Below are 12,803 nucleotides of genomic sequence, written 5' to 3' on the forward strand. Positions count from 1 at the left end.
TCACTCGCAGAACCAGGAGAATGAAAACAAAGGAAGCACCATTTTTAAAAACACAGCCAAGACATTACACTGTAATAATATATACATGTAATAACAAGCCATGGTCGACCTGAGCTCAAACAAACCTTGTCGTCGTCTTGATGTACAGCCACAAAGTTAAGAACAAAATCTGCTGTGTCCTGTTGTTGTTTTACTAGTCCATCAAAAGCGCGAGCGGTTTTACGTTCTCCAGAGAGCTCGCCGCGCGTCTATATTTGAAATAACAATCATATTATTAGCATGCGCGTGATCATTGAAGTGCTCTGATATCCAATCCTGTCAGAACGAGACAAATGCGAGACTGAAGCATGAAAAAAAAACGAGAAGCCAGAAAAAAAAAGCAGCAAATGATGGACTAATATGAATGACGGAATTACTCTCTAACAGAGGTTACATGTGCTGCTGAAGATTAAAGATACATATGAAAGGTTTGCTCTGACTGTGGGCTATATTTCGTGTTGTTTTTGAACCCAAATAAGTACTAAATGCATGCTGTGTGTAGTTTTTCTGTAATTTTTTTTTGTTAGTTAATTTTGATTGGTGTTGATTTCGAATGCAATAAATCTGTTAATAGAAAACTTGTAGTTACAGTGCTCAATTTTGGTGGGTGCGCCTACATTTTGGCTTGTGCTTCTAAGTTTTTGAAGTTAGAAGCACCAGTGCTAGAGCAGAAATGTTCATTTTGAGCCCTTGCTTATTTTTCCAGAACTCTTTGATGTAATTGACAGTAAAAAAAAGTGTTTTTCTTTCATAAAAAAAGAAACTTTTATTTAGTTTATTTTTGTTACTACTTGTGATCAGTTTTACTGAATAAAGCTATATTAGACTAATAGAACTGTAATAGCATCCCACCAAGCCATTACTCCAAAAATAGTCATCAAATAGACAAATGAATGTCTACACGTCTGATCTGTCTATTTGATATAACTAGACTATTGTTAGAATTCTAGTCCATCACAGCCCAAATTTATCCATCTATGATTAGACATATTCTAGACGCAGAGAAAATGCTTGCTGAAATTGAATATCTAACATGTATGTATGCACGTCTCATGTATATTGTGCTGTTTTCATATCTCGCAGCCTCCATCGAAGAATCGACGAGAGCGATCAGAACTGAAGCCAGACTTTTTCGACCCCGCCTCCATCATGGACGAGTCTGTAAGAAGCACTCACTTCCTGGGTTATGATGCTTTTCAGCGGTAATGGGGGACTGGTTCATTCCCACACTAAGGACGTGAAAGAGAGATCACCACTAGATGGCACTAGCAGGAGTGATTTCAGATAGTTTGAATTGCCCTTGAGCAAAAAGAGAAAGAGAGAAAAAAACATAGAGAGAGAGGGGGAAGAGCATCTCACTATTCTAAATACTAATCAGACCCATCTGGACTGATGATTGAATGTTTTGGTAACTCTAAACGCTGAACTGAATTTGAACATTTTCTCTTGTAGGTCCTGGGAGTGCCCATGTTTTAAGGTTAGAATTGGAGGAGTGTGAAGAGAAGAGACATTTTGTGTGAATTCACATTGATTCTCTAAAGAGAATTAAATTCAATGGAGTGATTGGCATCCAAATCAGCTCGTACCATTGACACTTACTAAAACACAGAAAGGATAAAGGAGCAATTCAAAGTCTTTGCAATCATTGTGTGGGCTTTCCCTGATCGTGCAAAACAGCGGCAGTAGATACTGAACGCCTTGGAATCTCGGACTGTCCTTAGCCATATATATGAGTATATGATATCAAATATATACATATATATATATTAAAGTATATATATTTCACAGTTGGACGTCAACATGTCTGAAGGAACACGTGTGAGATCTCTAAAAGTTGTGGTATTTCTTGAAACCGGGGGTGAATGCATCTTTTTTTAACTTAAAGACAACTTTGTTATGTATAGCCCTTTTGTAATAGTGAGTAATCCGGTGTAAAGTAGTAATTTATAAGCAGGTTTTTGCTCATCATAGTGAGTATTGATATATTTTATTCTTCTTATCTAATATGTGAAACAGAGGAGAACGAGAGAAAAACAAAAAAACTCCAGGTCTTTATATCTAGTGTTTAGTTTCCTTTTATTCCACCCTTAAAATAATAAATCATGACATACGACACGAAACCTAAATCAAAAACAACTCTTAGCTGATTTTTTTTTCTGCCTTCGGTGCATGCGTGTGCAGTTTGGGGCCATTTCGGTGATCGCTGAATAGATTCATTCACTAAAAACAGTCTACAAGCAATTTTACGTTTAATAGACATCTATTAGACGTCTAGAATGGATGTTTTTGCTGAAACAAGGCTAATTATCAGTGAAAATGTAATACGTGTCTAAAAATAGTCCAAAATCAAATATGCAGATTAAACGGGCTTCAGATGATTGGTCTGTTTTGGGGATATTCTTTATACGTTTATTAGATGTTCGCTGACAGCCCAAATTTAGCCTTATTTCAGTCTTTTAAACACAAACGAATGCTTGCTAGGCTGTTTTTATGTGCCAACTGCTCTACTAAATCTGTGTCCCAGCCAGTCTGAGGAGACTCTAATTGCTATCCAAAGATCAGATCTGCTCACGCGTCCCTCTAAAACAGGGGTCACCAAACTTGTTCCTGGAGGGCCGGTGTCCTGCAGATTTTAGCTCCAACCCTAATCAAACACACCTGAATGAGCTACTCAAGATCTTACCAGGAATACTTGAAACACTCAGCCAGGTGTGTTGAGGCAAGTTGGAGCTAAACCCTGCAGGGACACCGGCCCTAGATTGGTGACCCCTGCTCTAAAACGTAAGATCAAGCAAAGAAGAGGAAATCTCTCCAGTAGTGCCATTGTGTTGTCTCTAATAAAACAGAACTTAGTGTATGTAGTATGTCTGGTGGAGATTTTTGTCTCCCTGATTAGAGCTATGTAGACATCTACATTTAAATAAAGTTATATATAAATATATAAATTGGTGCTGATTTTATAATTGTGCTTTTAGGGTCTTTTTTTTTGTTCTTGTTTTTAAAAACTCCAACTTAGAGTTTAAGGTTTTGAGATGTATAAGAACATGTCCAAACATGAAAGTGTGTAGCCATGCAGCAAGTTTTGAGATATTTTATATATTTTTCTTCCTTTTTTGTGTGTGTGTGTGTGTGTGTGTGTGTGTGTGTATTGTTTTTGGATTATTTTTTTTTTTTGTCAGTCTTAAGAGGTTTGTAGGTTTTCACCTTTTATTTTTATTTCCCTGATTGTAAATTTAGTTTGGTTGCAATTCACGGACAGAACTATTTTATTCAGCTCTAAGTTTGTTTCTTTTTCCCAATATGAGATATTTGAATTGTAACATAGTAACATCCTGTGAGATCCTAAATGTTACAGCATCGCATTGGGCAGCTCTACGAAGCTTAACTAATACATTAACTTATATTGCAGACGTGCATTTTTTATTTTTTTTTGTCTGGGGTATACTTTTTAATCATTCCATGCCTTGGCCTTAAAACATCCTTGTTTTAAAAAGGAAAAGAAGAACATAAATCTTCCATGTTGAAACTTTTATGTGAGGTACATTGGATTCCTTTCGCATCAGAAAAGGAACGGTGCATTTCTGGAACGGCATGAGTGTAATTATTTAAAAAGACGGTGTGCAGGCAGATTTTGAGCTCCTGAAAGTAAATGCCCTTCGGCTTGAACTGTCTTCTGTTCCTCACCACTACATGAATTAAACTGCTGAATAGATTGTGTAAATATACATGCATTTAAACGTAAAGCTTAATTTTTCTAGTGCTTTTTTTTTTCTGTTAACATTTTAAAACATATTATCACTTTTTCCCTGTTCAGAGATATAAACTCATACATAACCGTTTCCCTGTCCTCTGTTATCCACTGTAATGTTTCTGATTTGTATCTGTCTGGAGACAGTAAGTTTTTAAATAAAAGTAAACAAATCATTCTCTGGTGTTTGTGTGGTTTTTAAGTTCTTTCTCTGGTCACTTACTAAGGAGGAATGTCGAAAAGCACCGGTTTGAAGCTCTTTTTGAATATCATACAGTAGGGCTGCACAATATATCCCTTCAGCATCGATAACGCAATGTGATCATCCGCAATAGCCACATCGCGAGTATATGCAATGTTTAGTCTGGATTTTAATATATAATATAATAATAATGGGTTTTTTTTAGGCCTGAATGCTTATGAATCCCTCACCGTTTCAGGCCTAAAAAAACCCATTATTATTATATTATATATTAAAATCCAGAATTTGTACTGAATTGATAATAAAACGAAGACTATGCATTATTGTTTTACATTTTATTATTCAACTACTGTGTATTTGAATCCAGTTTGACGAATCGGAAAACAACTAAATGCTGTATATTTAATTGGTATCTTTTTCTTATTGAATTTGTCTATGCTTGTAGGTTGTTTCTTTTATTTTATGCGTATGCACTTTCCTACAGAGTCATCCCAATCAATGTAAAATGATCAATTCTTTTCAAATAGTTATTCAACACATCTAGTTAAATTATATTCATATCGCAGAATAAAAAAATATATTGCACTGTTAGATTTTTTCAATATCGTGCAGCCCTATAATACAGTATAGGTATACATAAAATACTTGCACATATATACCATTTTGAAGGGAAAACCAAGTTTTGTAACATTGATCATTGCATTTATTTACTATAAATAAGGCATTAAACCTTGTGCATTCATTGGGACGTCGTTGTACGTTTTTAATTTGTGAGTATTTTATTCATTAGAGATTATTTTTGCTGAAATTTATTTTAGCTGAAATGAATGAAATACAATTGCAGCCTTGACAAACATGTCCCCACCATTAAAACGGCAACATTTCATTCTTTGTCAACAGGCTTCTGTTTTGTTTCAAATGCTAAAAGTTCCATCAAATGGTTTCTTTTTCTTTTTTCTGCTTTATATTAGCTGGACTTGCAGTGCTAATAATAGTCTATGGTTAAATCATTTAAAATCATGTAACAACGAGAATAAAACGTAGTCAAAAAGATAACTAGGCGGATCTGAGTTGGACGCATTGTCAAGTTGTATGGCAGACCTGTCCATTTCTACTTGTCAAGTTATTTTTTATTGAATTATTGATTCATTCCTTTTCAGCTTAGTCCCTTTATTAATCAAGGGTCGCCACAGCGGAATGAACTGCCACTTTATTAGGTACACCTGTCCAACTGCAAATTTAATAGTATTTTGAATGGAACTTTTGATGGTGGTGGAGATCAGCCATTGTGTGTTCTTGACAGTCTTCTTCCTCATTCCATTTTGCAGATTCAAGTCAATCATTGAAGGTGATCCTAAACACGCTACACTCTAACCTGTTGTTTTTCAAAGTATAATGACATCAAAGAATTTATCTGAAGTTTTTGGACCTCCCATCTTTCATTAAGTGTTTGTATTTGTGCATTCGACTGCTAGTGTCAGTGAGACACAAAGTCTAGTCTGATGGAGCTGTCAAAAAATGACTGGTGTAGGCATGGGCCGGTATAAGATTCTGACGGTATGATAACCTTGGATAAAAAGATCACGGTTTTGCGGTATTTCCTTACTGCTCTGAAATATATTCTTCTTAAATATCTGGGTAAAAAACTCAAACTTTTTTCCCTTTTGGAACAGTAAACATGTCAGGCTAAATAAATTATTGACTTCTGTCTACAGAAGAAACGGCATCTTTTCTGCTGGAGATACTGTTGTTCTAAAAACTAAAAAAAAAAAAACCTTAAAGGTATTGCAGAAAATGTTGACTGTTTTAAAACCTTGACTTTTCCAAACGGCGGTATACCTTGAAAACGGTTATCGTCCCATGCCTAGACTGGTGCAGTCAGTAAGGTGTTGTATTTATCTGTATGTGCAGAGTTCCTATCAGCCCTACCCTGCATGATGAATAGGAGCACTAGAACGCACTGGCGCTGTACCTGCTGGACAACAAAACGCATCTGGTGCCTAATATGTACCCTCAGACATCAACCAGCAACACAGCAGTGAGTTTACACTGTTTGCTATAAGAGAATGTTTACCAAGGTTTATGAAATTACTCAAAATGTTTGATTATTACCATTACTAAAACAATGATAAATAATTATGTACTTCAGTATATGTACATGAGAGATTGAGTACTGTATATTATGTTTGTGTATGGTAAGAGGAAGATGACAAATGAAGAGTGTAATGTATTTTTTATTTATTGTCATGTCAGCAACCAAGGCTATTTTCATGGCAAGAACATTTCAATAATAAACAATTAACAACAACAACAAACAAATGAATACACAAGTTAAATAAGACTTTTAGTATTAATACATAAGAATTCTACAATTTTTCCTGGTGTCACTTTGTTAAAAATGTCCTTAAGGGACTTCATTTCATAAAGTCTTCTGGAGTCATTAAAAGCAGGACAGTCCAGTAAAATGTGTTTTACAGTAAGGGGAGTTGTGCAGTACAAACATTGAGTGGGGTCTTTGTCTTTAAGTAAAAAGGCATGGGTTAATCTTGTATGTCCAATAAGACATCTGGTAAAAAGTAAAATAAAATAAATCACCTGATCAAATCTAGTCTTAAAATTCTGTTTGAGATTTCAGGTCGGATTTCATGTAATGTATTATTTTCCAATACATCCCTCTCCTCTTGCCACTTATTTAAAATGTAAACGTTGATAAAAGGTCTCATTTCTGAAGGAGGAATTTGACATTTGTTCACTCATTTCTTGAAAGCCCAACATGTCCTGGAACCCAGCAAAAGAATTCTATGATAAAACTGGTTTTGTAGATGGTGAACTTTGGTTAAAATACTACCAATCAAAGGAGGATCATTTTTTGAAGATTCCATAACCTGGAGGCATCAAATGAAGAGTGTGTCCAACATCTGCCACGCACAGAACTCAGGTACATATGCTGAACACACACGCACACGTCTATGCCATTAGCCAACAGTGGTTACTCAAAGGCTTGCGTTTACACAAAGCACACATGCAACACTCAAAATGAAGAAGGGTTTACTAGAATTCAGTTTTTGTTGTTTATTAGTCTTCTTCAGATGTTTTTTATGCATGTCTTTTCTAGATCAAATCTGGCCCATACTAAAATAATAATAATTAGGAGGTTTTTGGAGAAAGAAATGCACAAGTAAAACATGTATAAAAAATCCTATCTAAAACACGTTTATGTCTGTTAGTTTAAAGAGTATAATAAACCGCATAAGGCTGATCTGGTTGATTTACATGAGGAGGAGTGGGTTGGTTAATCAATTCTGTTTTTCATATTTTGCCACATGGCACTGATACAGATTGAACAGACCTCTGCAAGAGTGGAGGCCCAGATGCAAGACAATAGAAGACAGTAGACCAGAACTGGCCATCATAAAAAAGAACACTGGGCCCCAGGAGACACTTGGTATGGTGAGGGTCAACAGCAAAGATTGGTAATGGTAAGTAATATTGGACACTGGGAATTGTGGTTAGGGCACTGGCAGACACTGTAGTGTACAGTTGTGAGAAGCTGTGATGCTTTTAACCGTCAAGGTATCATCTCACTAGCCACAGTTGCCTTGAACTGTGCCAAAGGCACGGTTGTCCCCTCTCCCACGATGGCCTGCACTCACACTGCATCTTTACCTTTTGAGCTCGAGCACATTACATCATCGATGGTGCAACTGTTCAGTTTAACAGGAAGACAAGCGCTCTCACTCAGCAGTGGAGACTGCTTTAGTTATATTGTTTGTCGTTTGGGAAGCAGTAACACACAGTCAAATATTTTGCCGAACAGATCCACCACTTTTGACACTCATAAAAGTCCTTGTGCTGCACGTATTAGGGGGTTTGCTGAAGGTGTAGCTGACGTGCAGTGTAAACTACAACAGTTTGCATTCATTAAAAAGTAAGAATGATTAATAGATCTATATGAAACAGTCCCTTAAAAGTGACATCAGGTCTTCAGTTTCAGGCGCACTTTCAACTCACACTACAAGCAAACCATGCCAAAGCCCAACCGAACCGCGCTCTGGCACATCTCTTCTAACCGGGCCAGGGCTGGCCAACTGAACCACGCCTGCACCGGATTCGGAGCACTCACACTTGTCAAATGAACTGGGAAAGGGGCATGGTTCGGATAGCATAGTGTGAGTGCGCCCTCAAAGTGAAATCAAGCTGAAGTGTAGACAGTTTCTCTTCTCTGTGTCCTGTCCTCGACTGAACATACTTTCAGCATTTTTCAAGACTGTATTGAGAACTGACCAAGTGCTGAAACAGAATCAGGATTTAGGGACATTGTCTGCCAATCTAAAAAATAAAGAAAAAATATATATATAAATCACAATTGGAGAGCAACATTGATGTAAAAATAAAAATGTAAAAAATTACATTTGAACAGAAAGTACATCTCTATTTTTAATAAAAAAAATTAAGGTAAACGGTATACAAGTCAGAATCAAGCCACAAGGCTCAGAACAAAAGTGTGTTAAATACATAAAGTACATATATTGAACATATATTCAAAACGTGAATTAGAATTTAACACTGACTGATGAATAACTTAATTAAAATTCAATTATCACTTGCTGGAAGGTTCCAAGAACATATTACTCCAGTGTGCATTCATGTGTACACACAGTACAAGATTTAAACAACTGGAGCAAGTTGTCTTCAAACACCAAAAACGTATTTTTGGCAGATAGGGGTTTCAGAACACTATTTAATATAAACAGTTTTTTTTCTTTCTTTTTTTTTTGTTATAATAATGAACCATTTCACACACCTGTCAGAACGCAACATAGTAGTGTTCCCAGTGTCATCTGGCAGGAAGGTTGAATCTGACTGTGTGGAACTTGTGCTGGCTGGAGATGAAAAGGAGCTACAACCAATGTCTTTCCGTCTCTGTCTCTTAATTGGTACTGATGTACATACTGATGAATCTAAGATTTTGCCACAGACATCTCTCATGGTAGACTCTCTTTTGGCCACAGGATGCACCTGAATTGCTATTGTAAAAAAACTCAAATTAATACTGAAGTAAACTAATTTCATATTACTATTATATAAGTTTAAACATGGTATTATCATAGTAAAGTGTGGTACTCCCATTCAGCCCTATGATTGCGATCAATCACACAGTTTTACAACAAATTCCATGGTAAAATCATTGTTTGCGTAGCAAATACAACTGGTAAGATTTGGGTTACCATGGTTTTACTACAAAAACTACGTATTATTATTAATATTATTATTTTATCAAAACAAAACCATGATTAAATGAAACTATTGGGTAAGGGCAAGTTTGAACGCATCAGGTACGTAAAAAAATATCAGGACATTTTATAAGACCAAACAGAGATCAGTTGATATTTATCTACAGAAACAAAATTGAGGTTATTACTTTTGCCAACAAGAAGAAAAAAAGACTAGAAGCACATCTGGCAGGGCTTAGGCCACATGTGTTAAATTCAGATAACTTGTACCAATGTTTCTTTTTAGCCCTTATGTATTGTTCAAATTGACTACCTTCCCATTATGTTCATGGCTGTTTTTGCCCCATTGACTTCCATTATAATCACATTTTTTGATTGCAAAGCCATGATGCCATATGATCATGCAGTCTTGATTGTTGTTTGTTTTCTATGTTGGGAAGAAGTAAAATTTGTCATTTTACTGTTGATCATCAGTTGGCACCATTAACCCTTTAGATAGGCCTGTGCAAAAAGGCTTCTGGCTTTTAAATGGACTTCTATGGAGTAAAACAGCAAATTATAGTGTGCACACAAACACACTTATTAAGTTTACAATGTTCTGAGAGCTGAGTTTATTTTTTAATTTTCTCAAACATGTCAAGGTAAGTGTGCAAAGACCTCTTTCACACGCTCACACTATACTCAATATAAAAGCTGAAAGCAAATAACTGATGATCAACAGTAAAAATGACAAATTTGACCTCTCCTTAACAGGGAAAACCAAAAACCACCAACAACTGAGAATTCATGATTATATGATGTCATGACTTTGCAATCACAAAAATAGGGTTATAAAGAAAGTCAATGAGGTAAAAACAGCCACGAACATAACAAAGTGGTAGTACATTCGCCCAGTGTTTTGATGAGTTTTTGCTAAATTTCAAATGATTTTTCCAAATGATGTTGTGACCATCCCACATATAGTTTGGGCCACAAAGGAAATTATTTGTATACATTTCACTTTTACTAGTTTATTTCTATTTATATGTGTATATAAATTATATATAAATTACTCAAATGCAATTATAGTCAAATGCAATTGTTGCACTAAACAGTTCAGCTGCATTTTCTGAATTCTGAGTGGCAGTTGAGAGAGTTGAAACAACAACTAACACTTGACTCTATCAATTATCACTAAGGTTAGTTAAATGTCATAAAAAGGTAATATGCATGCTTTAATGTATAAATAATTAGTTTTAACTGATTATTCTGGGCGTCACTGTAGTGACGCAGTGGGTAGCAAGATTGCCTTGGTTTTACATTATTTGTTTATTTATCGTGACGTGATTTGATTTAAGTATCTCTAAAGTGTGTACTATTTTATCCAACCAGTTTATAAATCCTTTTGCGATTCAAATAGTCTTACTGACTCTAACGTATAAATGTGTAATAAAGACAACAAAAAAGGACCATGAAACACCAACTAACTCTTGTCTCTCTCATTATTAACGTTAGTTACTAAGACTATTGCTTAGTCTTCCAGACTGCCAGGGATTTGTCACCAAAAATCATTCTGTTTGCCGAAACACAAAGAGAGTGGATGAAAACATCTCCAACAACACACAAGGGTAAACGAGGTCAACACTACAGTTAAACTGATAACTGACATTGTATCTTTCATACCTTTACTCCTCCTGAGCACCATAGCGTGTCTGACTTGAGTGCCAAAGCTTCGCGAAGGGTCGCACTGACAGCCAACATCTTTAGTCGCTGGCTATAAGTCATTTAGTCAGTGTCATGTTAATCAAAACAAATACATTTTATATAAAAAACACACATTTAACATAGTTTTCTCAAAATACTCACTCGTGACGGAGACGATGATGCTCCTACAGTGTAAATAGTGGGAACTGCTGTGTCTGACAGCTGGAGGTTGATGGCAAATCCCGCAGCCACCATTTCAAAGTTGGTAAAACAATACTTAGAGAAATGTCGATGACACAGACGTGAGCTTGCATTAATACCGCTTTCCTCAAAGTGCGTGAACTCAAGCCATTTCGCTCTTAACCAAGTTAAAGTTGGAAAACGGAACAAAGAACGAGTGCTGTCACAGCCAAATAAACACCTGAGCCCCATGACGTTATTTATTTCCTCGCTTGCAACGAAGACGGCTGCAGAAAAAGGATGGCTCCATAGACGGGAGGGCTCAACCAAAATAGACATTTGAAGTCGTATACTTCCTGTTTTTTGCCGCCGCCTTCAAACGTCACCAATGGCGGAGATCGCGTTCGCGTTTTTTATTTATTTAGTATTTAGTTTTTGAACCTCATTTTTCAGTATGTTTATAGTTGTTGTGATTACAATAGCAACGATAGAATTCAAATAACTTTTATATATGGTTACAAAAACACTAGTATTGCTATATAAATTACTATAGTAGCCTATTTGTTTAATGTGGGAGAGGACACAAGGATGGTTACAATCACAGAAGGTGAACAGCTCATTGCTTAAAAAGGTGCATTTAATATATAAAACGTTTCTTTGATTCATTATCAGCAATATATATTTGTTTAACATTAGTTACCTGTGTAACTTTGACTTTTACAGAAGGAAAAACAAATACCATGGAAGTCAATGGTTACAGGTTTTCAAATTTCTTCTAAATATGTGTTCAACTGGTAAAGGTTGAGTAAATGATGACAATTTTCATTTTTGGGGGGTGAACTGTCCATTTAAAAGGGAAAAATATTTAAACAAACTTGTTCATTTAATGTGAGATGCTAATAGTCTAAATAATTCAATGATTTAGTGACCACAGCAGACACAGAGATTGCCTGAGTATATTAAGCTGTGATAAAACCCAACTGTTTAACTCTATAGGGACTTGTAAAATTTGCCTATTTAAAAAAAATATACATTTATTTTAATAGTGTCAAAAAAAAAAAAATCAAATCAAGAAACCAAAAAAAAAAATGTTTCAAGACAGCTATGAAGTATTGTATGTTGTTAACATAAACTGTAAATTTAAAATAAAAAATAAAAATCAGGGAAACAAAAGCAAAGCACACTTCTTCAAAAACTCAAATAAGCTGCAGTAGCTTATTTAATCAATTTAATATTGAAAAAAAGAATCAATCAAGTTAGTTACAACAATTTAGTTAACTTTTAATTAAGTTAACTCAATAGGGTCTGTGCATACATAGAAATACAGCTTTTTACCTTACTTTCTTTACTGGTTTATTACATTTAATAGGCTCCTTTAAACGTCAATCAGCTATTATGTTTCACTGTCACATTTGTGCATGCTTGTTTTAAACCAAGCTAATATGAGTCTAGATATAACACTAAAAACGATGAGGCAAAAACAACTCATAAAGCATATGTGATATGCGATTTAAAAGGGTAACTATAGCGACAGCAGAACACAGTATCATTCCCTGTAGTGGTCGGCATGATTGAAACTATTGTCAAATACTGTTTTACAGGGGCGATTTTAGGATTTTCATTTTAGGGAAACCCAGCTCCTTATGGGGTAAACAAAGAAAAATCTGTACACTGTAAAAAAAAATGCAGGGTTCCACACAATTCATTCATGTTGTCC

The 12,803-nt window shown here is 35.5% G+C and overlaps 2 protein-coding genes across 3 annotated transcripts in view; one reads left to right on the forward strand and one right to left on the reverse strand.

Annotated features, from left to right (window-relative positions):
• Positions 1 to 3,963, forward strand: part of stag2b (STAG2 cohesin complex component b) — a 42,161-nt gene extending 38,198 nt beyond the window's left edge. The window contains exons 33-34 of one of the 2 annotated variants that reach the window (XM_056472973.1): positions 1,123 to 1,200; positions 1,492 to 3,963. In XM_056472973.1, coding sequence (XP_056328948.1) covers positions 1,123 to 1,200; positions 1,492 to 1,515 — 102 coding nt within the window. In that variant the 3' untranslated portion in view covers positions 1,516 to 3,963. Of the gene's footprint in view, positions 1 to 1,122 lie in introns of both variants that reach the window. The other variant, XM_056472972.1, reaches the window with a different exon arrangement.
• Positions 3,964 to 6,205: 2,242 nt separating this feature from the next.
• On the reverse strand, positions 6,206 to 11,413 carry zgc:113364 (uncharacterized protein LOC548339 homolog). The gene is made up of 4 exons (XM_056472829.1): positions 11,069 to 11,413; positions 10,886 to 10,976; positions 8,794 to 9,016; positions 6,206 to 8,318 (listed from the first exon to the last, which is right to left on the reverse strand). The coding sequence occupies exons 1-4, from the start codon at positions 11,336 to 11,338 to the stop codon at positions 8,291 to 8,293; spliced, it is 612 nt and encodes a 203-aa protein (XP_056328804.1). The 5' UTR covers positions 11,339 to 11,413; the 3' UTR covers positions 6,206 to 8,290.
• Between the last annotated feature and the right edge of the window lie 1,390 nt (positions 11,414 to 12,803).

This window comes from Danio aesculapii, chromosome 14 (genome assembly GCF_903798145.1).
Source record: "Danio aesculapii chromosome 14, fDanAes4.1, whole genome shotgun sequence".
NCBI classification, from domain to species: Eukaryota; Metazoa; Chordata; class Actinopteri; order Cypriniformes; family Danionidae; genus Danio; species Danio aesculapii.